Raw genomic sequence first — 14,459 nt, 5'->3', positions numbered from 1 at the left:
TTCCCTTTGACTATCTTCCAGTCTTAGCAGAAAACCCAGATCAAGACCCAACCAGTCTTACAAAACCACACCCCTTGACTACTTATTCCATTGGCTTAATTTTGGTGAGTTGAAAATCATAGCCAGCTAGTGAGAGATTATGAGGAGAATCTAAACACATACTCCTTCAACACTGTAGGTTTCCATACCTTTGGCAAAAATCAGATTGATTGAGGAGAAAACTAATAGCAGAATTGTATGAGTTTTGAATTTTAGTCATTTTCTTGAACTTAAAATGTCCTATTTCTAAAATTTATAATATTATGAGCAAAAAGGCATGGCAAATTAATGCTACTGCCTTAAGATTACATTGGGTTGCAGGGTAAAACTGACTTACAGATATTTCTTGAAGGAATAGTAGCAGATATATAAAATCAAATAAAATATACCTAAAAAGATGAACATATGAAATATAAGTAAAATAATATTGAAGTATAGCTCTTCCAATAAAAAGAATCACCACTTAATATAATCAAATATTCTTTGAAAACTATATGACACAGTTGTAGGAGATAAATGTCTTGCTGTCCTGCCCTGTATAAGCCCAAATATGTTGAAAAACATGGAAAGTTCTGGAAGCTAGGAATATAGAATTTTTACAGCACAGTGGTAAAAGCACTATACCTAGGAATTTTAATCTGCTACTAAAATTACCTGAGTGATCTATAGTAAGACTCTTGATATATCAGGGTTTCTTATTCCTTATTAGTATGATGTTATCTTTCTTTTTTTCAAAAAGTGATAGTATGAATCAGAATTGGTATATAATGATGAATAAACATAGCATGTGAATTCTCATGGTGAACAAGAAACAGAAATTGACAGATATGTTAAATGTTGATAGGAAGGAGAGTTTACTGTGACCTTTCATCACTTGGGGGAATTTTTATGCCAAGGTTATCATCATTTCTTATTTGGATTTTTATAATAGCCTTTTCATAGAGCTTTGCACAAGAATCTAGAAAAAATGTTGATGAGCAAGATGATTAAAGTTTCTAAAATTTTTAGTATCACCATGGAGGTAAATGATCAAGTAGTTAACCTTGTTCACACATTTTTGTCAGGAAATGTGTCTTGGCCTAAGGAGACCCTTTAAATGTGCTACTTCTGCACCATTAGACATAGGATATCAGGAGAATCATGTAAACTGAGACTGAGGATGAGTAAGTTAGTCATAAAGAGAAGAGCATGTTGGCTTGAAGGAAGGCCCAAAGAGTTTAATATTTTTGAGAAATAGAAGTTTTGAAAAATATGTTCAATAAGTTCTGGAGTGCTTCAAGGAATTTATTAATGGTAAGGGAAAATAAAAGACTTGGGAGTTGAATGTCAAAATATTGTAGGAACAAAGCGTAATATTGGTCACTTGAGACTTGCTCCTAATATATGTTGAAATTTAAGCAATACTGAAGAAAAATACTATATTCAAGAATGTTATAAGAAAGCCTCAAAGAATAAATGTGTATTTGTAAGCTGTATCTTTAATTGATCAGATGTTTTAATTAATGGTGGACCCTGCATATAGTGTATGATATTTTGGAATTGGTCTGGAGCACCTGATCTATTAAATTTCTAGATAAGAAAAACTGTTAAGAAAAAATTTTGGTTTAACATGAGTTCAGTACCATATAAGGAGGGTATACATTGAAGTTTAATTTTCTGGACAAGATGAATTTGAAATTGTCTCCTTAAATTACTGTTTCACAAGTTTAAGTCAGTTTACTAAATGTTCTCAGTTGCATTTCCATGATTTTGATAGCTCCCTTGATTATTTAATTTTTGGAATATCTTGCTCACTCCCCCAAAATAACTTGCTAATGCAAAGTGTTTTGCTTTCTATCAATTTGTTGCCCTTTATTCAAAATTTATTTGAGTTCCCTGGGCAGTAAATCTTGGGTTTACAGAGTATTTGCTGAACAGATATTGACCATGGTGTTAATGATAAGGCAGATATCATTGTTGTTGTTTCTCACATTGGAGCTTCTTGCCTAGGATTGGGGAATTAAAATTATTTAGTATTTGGGTTTTCTTAGTTATTTTATGAGTTCCTTCAAGTTAGCATAAACTTTTTAAAGGTAATAGTACCCAGTTCTTTGTAAATAGTTGACTGGATAGAGAATATAGTGGAAAATAGCTGATAACCCTACAGTCAGAATATGCTACATCTTGCTGATTATTGTGATTTGTACTCCCTTTCTCAGAAAGGATTCCCAAGAAATAATGTAAAATCTTGGCTCCCTAGAGCCTCCTGTGCTTCTCCATGTTCTCAGCTTCTTCCAGGCAACAGAGGTTATGTCATCAAAGTTGGTAACTGTATCTTACAGCAATAAAAAGTGTGGAGATTTATTAAAATTTATTTTCTGATGTTTCAGTATACCTAGTGTCTAATAAATTACCTTTACCAAAAGTTTGAATTTATATGAAAACTATATTGGAGCTCTGTTAAAGATATCATTCTGCCCACTTCCAGATGAAAGTGTCAATTCGGTAGGATCCCTATATTTAACTTCAAAGAAGTTGTAGCCACTTCTATAGCTCTTTTTAAATGACTTTAGATGTCATTTCATGTTTCTTTTCTTAGACAGTGTGTTATGGCCACTGAAGTTGGAAAAAAGCGATTTTTTTATGTCGGATGCATCACAAGACTTAGTTTATTATGGATAGATGGTTCCCACAGTTCTTAGCTTTTTTTTTTCCTGAAGTACTCTTGAGTGTATACTTTTATGTTTGCATTTACATATAAACTAATATAGATAAATATTCCTGTGTTCCCACTGATTTATTTTGATCAAATTATTTACATGCCTGGATCATGATTTCTTTTCGATAGTTTTTTTTTTCCTTTCCCATATGATCAGGACTTCAAGATTACTATTGTGACTTTGTCAGTGCTCTAAATTTTTTTTGGCACAATCTGACATAAAAGTACAAAGTATTTTTATTATTTATTGCTTGTGAACCAATAAATTTATAATTATAGTCTTAGCTACTCCTTCTCCAATGTACTCTTTTCAATACTCTTTTTCAGCTACTGAAAGTATACCATTTTTTCACTTACTCCAAGTTAGCCATTTTTAATCACATTTGAGCTATTTATTAACTGCAGATTTTTTATATGTAGTTATTTATAATTCATCAAACATTTATTTTCCTTTTATAATTTCATTCAAATATTTGTATTTTTTTAAAAAAGCCTTTCATTTTTTTTTTCTGAAAATGTTTATTTTACTTTTAAGATAATTTTTTCCTACATACGGAATCCAAGTTTGACTTGAATTTCAACTTTCTGTTTTCCCTAGCACTTCAAAGGTATTCTATTATTTCCTCCCCTTCATTGTTTCTGATGAGAAATCAGAAGTAATTAGTATCATTTTTTCCCTTATATTTATGTATGTATGTATGTATGTATGTATTTATTTTTAAGATTTTTTTTATTTCTTACATGACAATAGTGGAATGCATTACGATCATAATTTTCCATTCACAGCACAATTTTTTACAAAGCCTTTCATTTTTAAGAGCAGTTTTAGGTTCACAGAAAATTGAGAGGCTGTTATTTCATTTTTAAACCCTCAACAATGGGGAAATATATAGAAGTGAAAATTGAGTTCTGGCCTTCAAGGAATTCAGTCTATAGGAGGATATTTACACTAAGAAATGCATATATCATGGCAAAGTAAGAACATTACTCTTATTCAAGCACTATATACAGCTTTCAGTGGATCATAGAAAGGAGGACATCTCCATCTTTTGGGGGTAAATTAGGGAAGGTTTTATATGAAGTCACATTTAAGCTAAGCCATAAATAGTGACTAGGATTCTATTTGTGGAATCAGTAAACCAAGAGTATTCCAAACATAAAGGAATAGAATGAATGGAATGGTGGAACTGGAACGTGAGAAGGCAAGGTATGTTTGAGGATTAACAGCCACCATAGTAAGACCTGAAAACAACTTTAGTCTCTTACCTGTGGATAATGGGTAAAATAAAAAATGGTGTATGCATACAATAAATAGAATAATATTGTAGAAAAGAAGGCAGTTGTGCTACATTGGACAACATGGATGGGCATGGAGGACATTATGTTAAATGAAATAAGCCATTCATCAAAGGACAAATACTATATGAGTTCATTTAGATGAATATCTTGAATAGATTCATTGAAACAGTAGAAGGTTGGCAAGGCCCAAGAGGAGGAGGAAATGGAAAGATGCTGTCCAATGACTATAAAGTGTGTTATGCAAATGAACTCTAGGTATCTCGTCTAGCATAGTACCTATAATGCTGTCTGTATACTTAACATGAGATCTCCCCTATTAAATTTTTTAAGTATTTTTTAAACAATCTCTCTCTCTCTCTCTCTCTCACACACACACACACACGCAAACAACAACAACAACAATAACAACAACAAAAAACCCAAAACACCAAACAACCCAAAATGAAACCAGAGAAACAAACACAAATTGACCAGAGGAAATATTTGGAAGTGGTGAGGTGGTGAATGTTTGTCCTATACCTCAATGAAGCTATTTCAAAACAAAGAATAAGGATCATAAACTAAAAATATTGGAAGTACTCTATAGACAGCAATCATTTAAATAGAAATTTAGATCTTTGTCAAAATAGGGAAAATTATTATTCTTTATATACTTTACATTATCAAAGATAATTTACATCATCAAGAATAATTTACATCATCAATGATTATTAAACTTTTGTAAAAATGTTTATAAAATTTTTAGCTAAACATAATAACACCCCAAAATATTCTTATTAAGGGACTACTATGAAATTATTAGAGGATAGATGAATGAGGATCGTGGAGACATGAGGTTAAGAGATTAGTTATATGAAATGAGCACACTGTGCTGACTCCCCACATGTTTGCTTTTCCAAAAAGCCATCTGCCTGCAGCCCTGCCTGGCCTGAGTGGACAGGATATGTCGCAACTTTCAACAAACTGAGGCAGGGAGTGAGGGTCTGGCAGTCAGTGTAGGTAATGAATAAGGAGGTTGAGAAGATGAGGGTTGGTTATCAAAGCAAAGACAATGGGTTGCTAACAGCTAACATCACTGGGATGGCACTTTACAGCATAAGGAGTTGCTGCTCCTTCCTACCCTTAGGCACATATATGGAGAAGAATGAGAAAGTAGTTCGTTCTGGGGTCTATAAAAGAGCAAGATGTACCCACTCCAGCTCTGGGTCCCCTTCTCTTCAGAGAAGAATCCTGCCTCTGTGTCCTTTAAAGTAAACATGCTTTCTACACTTGCCTTGGTGTTTCTCGGGTATTTAATCTTCAACACCAGTGGGACAAGGACCGATCCTGATCTACAAGACTGGTATCAAAATGTTTTAATGCATGTATATATTATGTAATGTTTAAATCAGGTTAAACCCATCAGTCCCCTTAAACATATATATTTATTCTGAAAACTTTCAAAATCCTGTCTTCTAGCTTTTTAAATGCATAGTAAGTTATTAAATCATCTGCAGTTTCTGTCCTGTGGAATAGCATACCAGAACCTCTTGCTTCAAAGTGTAACCTAAGTACCTGTTTTCTTGACCAGCCTTTTCTTGTTCTCCTTCCCCTGCCCACAAACACTGTCTCTGGCCTGTGGTAACTACCAATTCATGCTTAACTTCTGTAAGGTCAACTTTTAGATTCCACACACGGGTGAGAAAATGTGGTATTTGTTTCTGTTCCCAGCTTAATTTACTTTACACAATAATTTCCAGTTCTATCCATGTTGTTGAAAATGACAGGACTTCATTTTTTACAGCTAAATAGTACTCCACTGTGTCTGTTCCACATTTTATTTATTTATTCACAGTTGATCAGTTGTTTTCGTATCTTGACTATTGTGAATACTGCTGCAATGTACATAGGAATGCAGCTGTCTTTTTTTCCAAACTATTTTTAGTTGTAGATGGGCACAATACCTTTATTTTGTTTATTTATTTATATATTTTTTAATGTAGTTCTTTGGATCGAACCAAGTGCCTCAGGCATGCTAGGCAAGTGCTCTACCTCTGAGCCACAACCCCAGCCCCAGCTGTTTCTTAGTGTACTGATTTCATAAAGATCTGTTTAAATGGGAATATAAAAAAAAAACTTTTAGAACACTTTGGAGATTACTTGAAGGATATGCTATGTCCTTATTTGGTGACTGTGTATTGTCATTTTTCCCACCTGTTAGGGAAATAATGAGCTATTTCAAAAGTATGAAATAACATGAAACTTCTCAGTACTTTGAAGTAAACATGGATATTACATCTCTATTCTTTTGAATAGTGGATTATTTAGGATTCTTTAGAGAAACAGAACCAACAGAATATATATGTGTGTGATTACAAAAATGGGATGTATTTCATTGGCTTACAGGATCAGAAGCTTAATAGTCCCACGATGGCCTTCTGCAGGCTGGAGACCCAGAGAAACCTGTAGCTCCTCAGTCCAGGCAGCTGGAGCTTCAGAAGAGGCATCAAAGATGCAGCTCCAGATCAGTACCAAAGGACTGAAACTTCCTAGGGAGTCTTTGGTCAGAGTCTGCTTGGGAAAGTGAAGGAGCAGGAGTCTGAGTTTCTCTGGGAATCACACTAGCAATTGGAACATCTGCTCAAGAATAATAGCCTTTGCATCTGTTTGGCTTCCTCCTCCTCTTTTTTGTTCCATCCAGTCCCCAACCTATTAGAAGTTGCTGTCCACCTTAGGCTGAGTCTCCCCTTCAGCTTGACTCTGTCATGGCCATAATTCCCGGAAACAAACTCATGGACATGCCAAGAAACTTCTTAATTTTAGGCATCTCTTAATCCAATCAAGATGACAATCTGGATTATCCACCAGAGTACATACCAAAAACAAAAAGAACGTTCATTCAGTAACAAGATAATTGCATTGCTATTACTGTTTATTATAGTGCTGTGTTTATCTTTTTGTCTAATATGTGAGATTATTTTTCTTGCATTGAATGAATCCATATTCGTTCACAGATTTGTCATTGTGTTGTGTGTGTGTGTGTGTGTGTGTGTGTGCATGTGTGTGTGTGTTTCATCCTTACTGTGCTTTTCATTCTGTTACTTCCAGGTTTATTAGAATTGTGTGGTAATATGGAGTAAATTAAACTACAAAAAAAAGACTTTTTCAAAGCTCTAGCTCTTTATGTCTCCTTTTATTTCTTTCTGTGATGTTAGCAGCCATGGAAAACCATTACCTAAATATATTTATTAATTATTACTAGCAAATGGTGTAGCCTAATTCAGTCATTCCTTCTTAATTTATTAACTGGAATATTTCAATAAGAGAAATGTCCTTCATTAACTGTTTTGTTGTGTAGAAGTAGTTCACGGAGAAAAGGATAATAACATATTTTACTCTTTTCAGTTTACTTAACCAGTTTTAAAAATGTTTTTCCAACATCCAGCAAAAGTTAACACTAGGTATATAGTCAATTTGAATGCATGGATTTAAGCATATGTGAAGTGTTTCAGTCTCTTATGGTCATTAACCTTGTATATGCTCAAATTATTTATTTTTCATCAGTGGAAGCGTATGAAAGTTGATTGCTAAATCATTTTGTTTTATTTTCATGTTGATATTTTCCCTATTTTCTGGGATGTGGGCTCTGAAATACCACCAGTGAAGTTGGCAGACCAAAAAAGAAAAAAATAAGTGAATCTGATCAAGTCACTAGATATAGATATATCTACCATCTAAAGAAAATGGAGGAAATGAGGGAGTTGTTCAGTGGTATTTCATGATCAATTAAGAAAACCTGGAATGTGGGACAAAACAATCTTTTTTCCCCTAGGAATTTGATTTAAAGTAGTGAAAAAAATAATTATTTAGTCATTAAGGGACATACATAATAAAACAACAAAGATACTTTATAGCACCTCTGTCAGAACATCTTTAAAAGGAACTGGCTAATACCAGGGCCTGATAGGTGAAGAAAATGTAAAACCATACATTCTGCTATGGGGTATGTAAAATTTTGTGGCCATTTTGGATCCAATTTGACAGTTTTTTTTTTGATAAGTATTCTCTGTATAACTCAGTAATATATCTCCTAGTTACTTCCCTTGTAATAATGAAATAGGTATTTTAAAACTTTATACATGGAAATTCATAGTGGCTTCATATACAATTTTCCCAATTAGAAACAGTCCATATGTTCATCAAAAGGGAATTACATACACTGGAATCATTGTCAGAGTAAAAAGGAATTAATACATGAAGCCACATATATGGATCTCAAAAGCAGAGTGCAAGAAACAGGCTCAAAAGGCAACATGCTATATGATTTGAAATTCTGGAAAAAAAAAATTATAGGGACAGCAATCAGACTAGTAATTTCCAGAGGATAGTATGGGAAAGAGATTCACTATAAAGAAAGGGTCACAAGAAGTTTGGGAAATATTTTATAATATATATAATAATTGAAATATTTTATAGCCTGATTGTAGCCATGGTTAAATGAATGTGGGGGTTTGCACAATTCATAGAAATGTGCATTTTAGAAAGGGTGAATTTTATAGCAAGTAAAACCAATAAGTAACTGGAAAATATAATGGGAGATTTAATAGAGGAATGCCAGCTCATTGTAATATATAGCATTTATTTGGAGTTTGATTTCCTGTTGATTTGAGACAACAAAGCGTATTAAACATTGACTTGATATTTGACATTAAGGAATTATTGTCTATTAATTAAGATATAGTTAATATAAAAATATTTTAGAAAATAAATCTGAAATTTTTACAGATGCAATGATATAATTACTAGAATTTGTTTCAGAGAAATCTTTCAGTGGAAGAGAAGGTAAACACAGATAGATAAAACAAGATTGACCATACAGTTGGTAATTAATAAAGTCACGTGAATATTATATGAGAGATCATTAAGCTATTATCTCTTTTGAAATATGTTTGGAAAATTCTACAATAAAAATTAAAAAATTATAACTTAGTTTTACAAAAGAAAATGTTTAGTACCGGTATTCTGCAATGAGTAAATGTTATCACAGAAACTTAATGATAGTTTCATATTCTAAAGTTTATTAGTAAAATGTACCATATAATGCTACTCAAGTGAAGCTATGGAATCCTTGCAAAGACACTAAAGAGTAGATGCCAAACGTCATAATCACATTGGCATTGTAATTTTTTTTGAGCTCAATAAAACCCACCTTCTTTGCAAGATTAACTGAAATTAATGATGAGATATGAAAGCATTGTTTCTCAGTATAATCCATTGCCTACATACTTCTGTGGGGCCTGGGAATTAATAGATGAAAATATAGGTCTGATTATATCTATATTTCTCTCTCTATATATATATTCTTTCTTTCTGGAAATACTGGAAACATCACAAAATCTCTAATCAGGCAGTCTCCAGCCCCTTCCAGCATTGTTTCCAATCTCCTACTTCAAAATACTTTTCATTCTTAGTCTCCAGAAATTGAACAACTCTTTTTAGTCATGTCTCAGTTACTTTATAGATGGTTTTCTAAAATAAAAAAAAACATTTTCACTACATGTGATTGAAGACCTTTGTCTGGCCTAGCTCAAGCTTTATGTCCTTTGTGAAGCCTTCCTGAGCTGCTTTCTCAACCTTAGTTCAACTTAATTGCAAGAGTGCTATTTTAGAATTTTAACAGAATATGTGCTTACTATTTGTTTACATGTCTGCCTTGTTTTAAACCAGATGGAGTTACTTTTTGTTACAAAAAAGGCACATAATTTTTGTTTTTGCATCCTTTATTAATTATTATATATCTAGTTATAATAATATAGTCTACTTTAAAGATAGCAGTTCATACTTTGCTGATAACACTTAAGGATATTTAATAACATAAAAACAGAAGTTTGTTGGCATTAAGATATTTTTTTTAAGTAAAAAAGACAATAAAGTGGAGATACAGAGAAGTGGTTTTATCATTCAATATCTGCTATAAAAGGCTTTTAAATAGTTTTTAATTACATTTAGGTTTAACAATGCTGAAATAAGTATGTATATTATTTTAAAATTATCACTATTTCATTTATCAAATCATTGATATTATTATATGCTAATATTTAATATGTAAAAAACAAGTAATAAAATTATTTGGGCTAATGTGATAAATAATAAGGGTAGGTGATATTGATTTAAATAATTTAACATTTTTACAGAAGTTGAGAAATTCATCCAAGTCTTATTTATTTAATTCCAGTTGTGTTGCTAGATACGACAACTGTGCTGGGAGAACTAGGATGGAAGACATATCCATTAAATGGGGTAAGTTTAAATGTCTTTTAAAAATTATCATACTTGTTAAGGTCTCTTGTAAGAGTTGAAGGAACAGTAGACTTTTGGTTCTATTTAATATGAATTTTGGCTTATAACTTAAATCCTATAGAAAAGATTAAAATATCATTAAACTGGTGATTGAAGGGGGTGATTCTAAATTAATGATTTAGAAGTCTTGCTCCTAAATTACATCTTATCCTTTAATGCTGTGTTTTATACATTGTAACACTAGAATTCCCCCATGTTTTCTTCAGAAATAAATTTTCATGTGTAGTTTTAGACACTTTTCTGTATGTTACATTTGTTAATCTTGTGTTTGTGCATAAACAAGCTCCAGAGTATCACAAATTTGGTTTTGAATAGAAAATATGTCTACTAATGCAGTATATGTTTAAACTTGAAAAGATGATGTACTGTGTTCTTAGCTGGAAATAGTTGATTTTGAAGGTTTATTGGGATGTTTGATTTACAAAATACAGTTTTTCATGTACTGACATTTTAGCTATGGTTGTAGTTGACTTTTTGTTTTGGCCTGTTTTGCATTTTCAAATTGCAGTGAATTTCTACATCTTTTGTTGATATTAGGCTAATATAAAAAAGTGGTTTGTGAAGTTTTTACTTGATATTTTTCTATTTAATTAAACTATTCAATAATAGGAATAAATGTTTCAGCTATGCTTGAGTTAATCTTTTTTCATAGAAACTGTATTTCCGCATTCATGATATTCTTTGTTCATAAGTTTTTCATTGCTTCTACCACTAAATCTGAAATTTAAATTTGAAAGGAAAAGTTGATATTTTGGGGGGGTATGTTTACATATTGCTGTTGAAATTTGACATTTTATTTTATTAAAATATATATTTTCAACTCATAAAGCTTAGCATTAACACTTTATCATTCTATTTCTTACAGATTTATGTTCTGTATTTTTTCAATTTTCATTTTATTTCAATAAAATGCACATCAGTCCATTTCTGAGAACTATATCTGTAAAAGTAAAATTAGGCTTTTGTCATCATACTCTTCCATGAAAATTAATAAGCTTCAGTTTTGGGTTAAATAAACTTTGAGTTAATAACATCAGTTAATTAAGTATTAAATGGACCATGTTTATCATTAAGTAATAAAAAAATGAATGAACATTTCTTTTAGAATATCATTCCAAGGTGTGTGTATGCTTATATACATATAATCATAAGAGATATACATCTATCTATCATATAGATATTCACAATGTATAAATATATACATAGATGTAATTTCTACAGTATACAAAATGACTTATAAACACTTTCAAACATTAAGTAGTGTAAAGCTCTTTTTTCCATTTTCTGAAACAAATGAGAAAAAGCAATTAGAGACTTTATTCTTGGCCTCATGTAGTCAAAGCCAGGTATCACATGAGGAACAGAAGATATGAATTTGTTCTAGTTAATCTATGTATGGCTTGATCAGGTTTCATTTTTGAGGAAACTGCTAATGCAGAGACTTGGAGAATCATAAATGAAGTTGCTGCTGTCAGTCTTGTGATGAATTTTCTCTGGATATTATGAAGTAGATTTGGGAGTTATGGAAGAGAGAGGGCAGGATTGTCAGGAAAAGAGCCACTTAGCTCATGGTTTTCTATTTTCCAGACACTGCCCTCAGCGTATTTTGTTTTCACAATGGCCTTTTAAAGTGTGTCCTATATTTATTTTCTTGTCAGAGAATCCTAGTCCTAAAAAAGAGTGAGGAATAGAAAACAGTAACAAATTTTGTAATACTAACAGCCAAATGGTGAATGGTGGAATATAAAACTAAGATATTTCTGACTCTAAACTTGTGTCTTTCTGGTGACTCTGCTAAGAGAGAGGCATGAAATCTTCATGAAAGACCTTTTACAAATGTGCAGTTTTTACCTAATTGATTCATATTTCTTTTCTTTGATACACTTACACAGACACAAACACACACACACACACACACACACACACACACACACAATATTTACAGTTGGGACACTACTTAACTATTACCAAGAGGAAAGAGAGAAAGAATAGGGGGATTAGAAGAGTAAAATAGAAAATGAATAGATAGAAAAGATAAATAGAATGAAGTAGGAAAGTATTTGATGGTTATGTTTTATTGGACATTTGCCACATGCTAGACTTCACCTCAAAACACTTTACTCAGATCAGTCCTGTACATCAAATATAATTCATCCTCATTGGTACATGTGGAAATTGAGGACTCAGGTGCATTAAATAACATTCACAAGGTCACAAAGCTAGGAGGTAGTTCAGCAAAAGTCCTAAGCCAAATATATCCTAATATTGACACTTATGGATGGTCATTTCACAGCTAGTTACTTTTTATTTCTTCTAAGATTCTAACAGGTAAAGATAAAGGTCCATGACCAACATATTTAGACTGTGGAGGGAAAAGTAACATGTGGATTCAAACTTTAAAAAGTAAATAACTAAACCACGTTAAAATGTTATCATTAGTATGGGCTATAATACTTTTAGGTTATCTCCCAAATAATAACCTATATTTACTAATTGAGAGCAGTAGGACTATTTGAATATAAAAGCTCCTGGATATATTTCACAATATATGTGGATGAAACTATATAAATTTTAAGGTAAGATCAAGGGAATTCAAGGGAAAAAGTAAAATGGATAGAAAACAGTGTTAAAGAAAATGTACAATTTAAATTATCTTCTAATAAGGAGGATAGATTACTGGTAAGTATCAAACTTAATGCTATTTATAGGATAAATGAATCAAATATATGAAATATAATATGTCAAGAGCTATGTAATGTTTTGAACAACTAATAATAAATAAAAAAAATAAAACTGCTGGTCCAAAAAGATGGACCCAGGCACAGATAACTCAAAAAAAAAAAAAAAGAACTAATAAGTAAGAAGGAAGAACTTTGAAAAAAGACTATTAAAAATTCCAAGAATGAAAATAATCTAGACATAATTGTAGCTTAAATGACTTATAAGATCTGTGGGAACCATTTATTACTATAAAACATTTAAACAATAATTTCTAGTCACTTATTAAAATTGAAATTATATTTATTTGGATTTATAAGACTCTTGAGTTCTTAGTTTTACTGAGTCAGCCTAATTTGAACGAACAATTTTAACTATTATCTTTTTCAGGCACTAATTTAGGTAGTTTAATGAATATGTCATGTGTGGAAAAGATGATTAGATAATATAAAAAAAGTATATTTAATATTTCTATTAGTAGATAGTAAATCTTGTATTTCTATTATTTCTATCTAACATATTCTACTATTCTTGTGAATTATGTGTTTCTTTGTAATAACTTTTTTAAATTGAAATCTTTCTTTCTATATAAGAAACAGAACTGAGATGAAATACTAAAATGTACTATATAAAATAAAATAAATTTAATCAGTAATTTCATAAGTCTTTATTTTTTTCCTCCATTTTTAAGTTAAAGAAGCCAGATGACCAGGAGTGCTATGCTGATAGTTATAGGAGTAGGCATTCACAGTATGCCTGTGAATAGAATTGCTATGATCATTGGAGTAGGGGGTGAGCTTCCCTATTTTGTGAACATGGAAAAGGGATGAATAGTCTTGAGTGAATGACTTCATATCTTACAAAAGTGGAAACAGAATATGTTAGTTTTCTGAAACATTTGCTTGTATCAACATATAATTTATAGTTTATTTTCTTTTAACCATTTTCAGAATTCAATTTAACAAACTTCTTGTTTATGCTCTATGTGCCATGCATCCTGTTAAATGTGCTTAAATAACAGATTTTTCTAGCCTCAGGCAGTCTTACATTATAGAAATTATACTGCACAATCAGAAGGCCAAAGAAAGTGTCTTCACATAGTTTTGTGTAATGTTTTGTGAAAGAATATTAAGGGAAGGAGTAATTCTGGTGAGAGAAAATTGGGTATGAGAAGTGTTCTATCAGCTTTTTTTTTTTAATAAAATGTGAAGGAATCACATATGGTCTGGAAGAGAAAATAGAAGGCACTGTCTAGGCAAAGGAATGGCTCCAGAAAAAACATGGGATTGTTAAACGTACGTTCTTAATGTGTATTATTATCAATTCTTATATATTAGTTCTCATACAATTCTTAATGTGTGTTAAG

The 14,459-nt window shown here is 31.6% G+C and overlaps 1 protein-coding gene across 1 annotated transcript in view; it reads left to right on the top strand.

Moving 5' to 3' along the window:
- The first annotated feature begins 3,906 nt into the window (after positions 1-3,906).
- LOC143637782 (ephrin type-A receptor 6-like) overlaps positions 3,907-14,459 on the top strand; it is an 89,127-nt gene continuing 78,574 nt past the window's right edge. The window contains exons 1-3 of the mRNA XM_077108067.1: positions 3,907-3,944; positions 6,422-6,543; positions 10,251-10,315. Of these exons, the coding sequence (XP_076964182.1) occupies positions 3,907-3,944; positions 6,422-6,543; positions 10,251-10,315 (225 nt within the window). The remainder of the gene's footprint in view (positions 3,945-6,421; positions 6,544-10,250; positions 10,316-14,459) is intronic.

This window comes from Callospermophilus lateralis, unplaced genomic scaffold, assembly GCF_048772815.1.
Source record: "Callospermophilus lateralis isolate mCalLat2 unplaced genomic scaffold, mCalLat2.hap1 Scaffold_129, whole genome shotgun sequence".
In the NCBI taxonomy this organism is placed as follows: domain Eukaryota; kingdom Metazoa; phylum Chordata; class Mammalia; order Rodentia; family Sciuridae; genus Callospermophilus; species Callospermophilus lateralis.
This window is presented reverse-complemented; position numbering and strand designations above follow the sequence as displayed.